The sequence below is a fragment of the Entelurus aequoreus genome, linkage group LG06 (genome assembly GCF_033978785.1).
Source record: "Entelurus aequoreus isolate RoL-2023_Sb linkage group LG06, RoL_Eaeq_v1.1, whole genome shotgun sequence".
NCBI lineage: Eukaryota > Metazoa > Chordata > Actinopteri > Syngnathiformes > Syngnathidae > Entelurus > Entelurus aequoreus.
In genome coordinates, this window is record NC_084736.1 from 30,261,511 (window position 1) to 30,267,510 (window position 6,000).

Genomic DNA, 6,000 nt, shown 5'->3' on the forward strand with positions numbered 1-6,000 from the left:
TTTTTACACCGATTACTCTAAACTGAAAAACGTTACCATTTTTCTAATTGTAAAATTTTGTCTACTGAGCCGCTAGTATTTTACTGTAAAATCTACTAACTTTTTTTTACAGTGTACACATGCAGGGAGTGAGCTCAGAAAAGCCCTTATGCCTAACTTATTTTAAAAAAATGTATTATAGAATATTTTGAATCTTTTCAAAATCGTAATGAAGTAAAGTTAAAGCAAAGTAAAGTAAAAAAAAAAAAATCGAGAATAAGTTTTTTTCCACCACCCATACCGACAAACATGTGTTTTTGGGTTTCATCCATGAAGTGTAGTGAATTATATTTATATAGCACTTTTCTCTAGTCATTCAAACCCATTATCTAAGTTACATTTAAACCAGTGTGGGTGGCACTTGGAGCAGGTGGGTAAAGTGTTTTCCCCAAGGACTCAACGACAGTGACTAGAATGGCTGAAGCGGGGATCGAACCTGGAACCCTCTGGATATTTTTCCAGCCTACTGTACAGGAAATAGCTATGGCAGTAATACGGTGTTACCTCAATTATCACGGGGGTTTTGTTCTGGGTGGTAAGTAATTGGTGGGTGAATATCCAAGATTTAGGGACGCTATGTATTTTATGAACTGTATGAATAGTACATGCAATTGGCCCTTCACACAGCTTTCACACACACACTTTTTTTGCTCTTAAAACACTTGAGGCTTTCTGGTTCGAACCCAGCTTCTGCCATCCTAGTCACGGCCGTTGTGTCCTTGGGCAAGACACTTCACCCACTTTACTAACAGTGTTTGGGGCGCTGCTCTTGTGGCTACCCGTCAGTCTTCCTGTTCGGTCTACCTCTGTTTGGATTATTTGTACTAAAACTCAAATTACATCCCAGGGACAAATTAAGATTTAATTAAAAAATATGTTAATAATTTTAGAAAGTCTGGTGATAACTCACCCCGACAGTAAATGGTCTTGTCTTTGAAGCTAGACTTACCATTTGATGTACCTTGTTCTTTGTCCATACCTGCTGTGTATTTGTTCCTGTGATTCAAGGAAAGTTTCCATACTGGTTATTATCGCGTTAACTTTGAAAGAAATGTTTAATTATGCAAATTGGTCCGTAAGAAGCATATCCCCAACAAACAGCTGTGAGTTTCCCAATGTCCAAGGAATGTTTTCCATAAAAACTGAACAAAATGGTTTGAGGGAAGATGAAAGTCCTTTGTGAAGATAAAAGTCCACGTTGGTTTAATACCCTGCGACTTGCTGAGTCACCGCCAATCGGATGAATTGCACGCAGCATGTTTGGCTGAAGATGATAAGTAGTAATGTTTCTTCTCATCTCTCCTTGTTTTTGTCTGAATCCTTTTATGTTCAATTCATTTTTGTTTCATGTTATCTGTTGACCTCTTCACTTCATCTTTTCTTTCTGTCTTCTATTGTTGTCTTTTTTTCATTTGACTCTCCATGCCCCTCCTTTATCATTCTGTTGCCATACAGGGTATCTGGAGTTGCATCCATGGAGTTCACATTGACATGAAGAAGAAGAGCGATCTGGACTTCAGTCCACAAGACAAGATGCTGAAGCTCATCAAGTCGGCCAAGCACATGACCAACATGTCTAACCTGGCCGGCTCGCACATGAACTCGCCCAAACGGGAGTTCATGCACTCGGCTGGCCCTATGATCATGGACATGATGGCAGAGAAGGGCAACTTCATTTATGCTGACAACAGAAGCTACGCTCCCAAAGACATGATGTACGGGGACACGGGTGATTTGCAGTCTTATCTGACCAACCGCCACAAAGACCATCTGAACAACTACATCTTCCAGGGAGGCCAACATCCTCTGACCTTGAATGATACCAATCCCAACTCTGTAGAGGTGGCAGTCAGTGCCGACGCAGTCCAGACCAACGCCAAACCACCGCGCACTCTGTGGAAGAAGTCGGTTGATACACTCCGCTCTGCGCCACCCGGACCGTCGCCCATGCCTGACATGCTGATGCCAGACCCGCGGATTTCAATGAAGACACAACGCTACCTCCCAGAGGACACGGCCCACTCTGACATCTCCGACTGCTCCAGCAGAGCGGCTTCATACAAAGATCCAGAAAACAACAAGCACCTTAAAGGCAAGGACAACTTAAAAAAAAGACCTGTGACTTCAAAATATCCACGAGACTGTAGTGAGGTCGAGTTGTCCTACTTGAAAACTAAGCAGGTCAGCGGCGGAACCAACCCACTTGGCAGAGGAGGTGGAGAGAAAATCTACACGATCGACTCCGACCGAGAGATGAGCTTGCACTCGGACCCCGTACTCTACAGGGAGAGTCGTGGCCTTGCAGCTGATGATTTGGAATACCCTGAAATCTACTCTGACCACAGTGATAACTATCGAAAATGCGAGCAGCCCATCATCCATCTTAACTCATCACCACTACATCATACAGATTCAGACCTGCTTCCGGACCCAACTTATGCGAAACACTACAACATGAAAGAGAAAAATATTTCCATGTCCCCGCATGAGTCGATTGATCGCTATAAACAGACACATTGCCGTTCCTGCTTGTCCAAAGTGACTGCTAGCTACCCTCCAGCAGGGGCTTACACCCCTGCGGTATCTGCCGCAGCCTCTGCTACGCGCTCACCATATAACCGATGTGAAGCATGTCTCCACACTGCAAACCTGTATGACATTAGTGAGGACCAGCTTCTTGCAGACTCCTTGGTCAGCCCCACCCTGCACCACCACCAACAGCAGCAGCAACCGGATGAAATGTTTGGTCTGTATTGGCCACAAACAGACGGGCCGCACGTCCAGAAGAGAAACCGCTTGAGGCTGAGTCGGCAGCATTCCTTTGACAACATACTGCTAGAGAAGCCCAAGGATGTAGACTTGGGGCGACCGGCACGCAGTGTCAGCCTCAAGGAGAAAGATCGCTTTGTGGACTCCACATCTGACTCACACTACGCAAACCTCTTCAACATGCGTCCCTACTCCGGCAGACTGTTCGGCACCACATCCAAATCCATGATGTTTAATCACAACCTGGAGGAGAGCAAGAGGAGCAAGTCCCTGTACCCGGCCCATGGCTCGGAAAACCCTTTCCTCAGCCACACGCTGAGAGACGACACCAGCAGCAGACTGGTCCATGGGCGTAGCTCCTCTGATATTTACAAACAGCTGGCAGTGGCGTCGCCAGCAGCGATTCTCGGAGCAGCCCCCATCAAAACACGCAACGAGGCGAACAATCTCCGCTCTTCCGTGAAATCCACCACCTCATACTGCTCACGGGATGGGCGGATACCTAACGACATGTACAATAAGGAGCATGTAATGCCTTACTCTGCCAATAAGACTTGTGCGTACCCAGCCTCGCGTGGCGTCCTAAACTCAGCGCAATTTAGCAATAGACGAGTGTATAAAAAAATCCCCAGTCTGGAGTCCGATGTTTAGTCCGAAACCATGTTTTCTCCTATTTGGATTTGTATTATTCTCATTTCTTATCCACTAAGGGATGCCATAGCCACACTTTTCTTCTCTTGTAGTCTAGAAGAACCTTTGCCCATTTGGGTGTGACAGTTCTGCTTCTGTCGCTGCAGATGATATCACAGTTTTTTGTCCGTTTCCTGCCATGTACTAATCAGTTGGCTGCTTCCGATAGTTCTTTGTCATTTTGTGTCTCGCCGTACTCAGGAGATGAGGTATCAGCTTTCTCGGTATTGGTAGGAAACACGGTTCAAGAGAACATGTGAGAGTTGCCGGGGGAACACAGCCTTTGTTGATTCGAGATGGGAACGAACGAACGTAACCCAATCGTCCGTTTGTCTCCATCCTTTTCCGACAAGAACGTGGCTAAGCAGGGAGACCGGATGGGCACGTGTGGGTCTTTGGCGAGACATCGAGGCATCCCCGGAGAGCAGGGCACCGTGATGAGCTGGTCCAACAGTCTGCTGCTCGTTACGCTGGCAAACATGGCAACGGCGATGCCTGGCAGAGCACAACAAGAAAGTGGAGATGAACGGTTGGTTCATTTCCAGGCAGTCGTTCAGACCCAGTTTAGTCTCGCGAAGATGGCAGTAGGAGATACCAATGTTTACAGACTGAAAAAAAAAAACTGCGGCAATGTATGGCTTTCTATAAACTATAAGATTTCTTGGAGATTCTGGCACTGGCACCTATGTAGGCGTTGAGTGTTTGCTTCATAGTTAGCACAATAGCCATTAGTTTTCAAACCTTTCTCCTACAATCACTTTTAAAAAGCAAGGCTTTTTTGAAAAAAAAAACAAAAAACATTATTTTTGCACGTGCAGATCTTTACCCCGTTGTAGATTAGAAGGGGGAAAATAAACCACATACTCATAAGTATATTTTCCATCGACAAGAATGCGGCTGACGGACGTTTGTACAATCGAAATTCCGACCTTAGTAAAGCAGCGTCAAGCCGAAAGGCGTCGAAGGGGAAGAGTTGACGAGCGGATGCAACCCTTTTTTTTACTTTCTTTCGACCACCTTGCCAATGACAAACAGGGTATTAGTTACTAGAAAAAAACAGGCGAATCATTCCCCCTTCCATGCTTTGATAAACATCACACTCCAATCGGGTGTGAAATTGCTTCCGTTGTTTGTTTTTTTTGTACATGAAAGATCTGACCTGCGGTCTCGTGAAGAACAGTTTCCTGAAGTCTCGACCATCGATGTCGAGCAGGGTAGCCGTCACCGAGACGTAGGTCTGACAACAGGCAGAGGAGGTTTTGTGTGTGCGTGGCAGCCCTTGGATGAGCTTAAGGACGAACAACTTCCAATTATTTATACACTTTGATTTTTTTTTTGGACGTACAGTAGGTCTGGATTAGTTTTTGCCTCATCCCTGGACTTATGATGCAGTATTATCTGCTCACAGATGCCACCTGGTGGTTGTTTGGCGACCCCACATAAATGAACCAACCCCCCAAACCCTCATGCTGCTCCCACACGCCGGGTTCTCACAGGGAACGAGGCCAAAACTTCTCCAGACCCACCGCAGCTTTGAGGAAAATGTCCGTTGAAAATGTCCAATTTGGGGAGAAAACAAACTATGATCGAGTTGCTTTGATGGACGGGAATTGACAAATTGTATCAAATGATATACCTCAGGATGGCGAGTCTGCGCATTGCGGGGGAGCTTCAACCATCGCGTCACAGGAAGACAAAGATTTTGTAGAAAACAAGAGAAAACGTTGAAAAAATGTTTATAGTTGCAGCAAACGGAACCAAACCTATTTTTTTCTCCCTGTCAAGGTCTTCCTTAACTTGCGACTGAAATGTCCAACAATCCAGCAGCCCTTTGGTGGATCTTTTATTTTCTTTTTATTTATTTATAATTATTTTTTTAATTATTTATTTTTTTTAGTTGAAGCTCCGCAAACGCATTCATATCTCATTTCATACACTTGGAATACTTCCTTCCATTGCTTCCGCCGACCCTACTGACTGAAGAGCAATATTTTCCTCCTTAATTATATTTACTTTTGCATCTTATCTACATATTTATTATTAACATATTTATCTCCACACACTGATCGTGTGAGCGGATGAGTGAACAATATTCACGTGTATTAAAAAAAAAAAAAAAAAAAAAAAAAAAATGAATGAAAGAAAGAAGAAGATATCAAACAGCACCCTTGCATTTTATTATGGACTCATGACATATGGTTCTGTTCTTTCTACGTTGGCAGAACCGTCATGTAAGAGTGATGCTGTTTTTACGTTGGGAACACACAACACCCCCTGTGATGACAACCCTGCTCTTTTTTTTTAATGACAAAAAATGTATTTTAATTAACGGTAAATAATTGAGGTGATGGCATGCAACCCCAGATGTAACGATGTTTTCTGTTTGCTTTCATTTTGTCATGATGGTATGATCACTAATGCATTGTAACCAGGTGTGAGTATATACATATTTGAGGGGGGGAGGGGGGTTTACAGTGGGTCTGGATTTAGTTCTTGCCTCAT

General features: G+C 44.3%; 1 protein-coding gene across 2 annotated transcripts in view; it reads left to right on the forward strand.

The window, feature by feature from the left end:
- Window positions 1–5,630, forward strand: part of grin2aa (glutamate receptor, ionotropic, N-methyl D-aspartate 2A, a) — a 485,324-nt gene extending 479,694 nt beyond the window's left edge. For both annotated transcript variants that reach the window (XM_062050498.1, XM_062050497.1), the window contains one exon: window positions 1,495–5,630. In XM_062050498.1, the coding sequence (XP_061906482.1) occupies window positions 1,495–3,459 (1,965 nt within the window). In that variant the 3' untranslated portion in view covers window positions 3,460–5,630. The remainder of the gene's footprint in view (window positions 1–1,494) is intronic.
- Window positions 5,631–6,000: the final 370 nt, after the last annotated feature.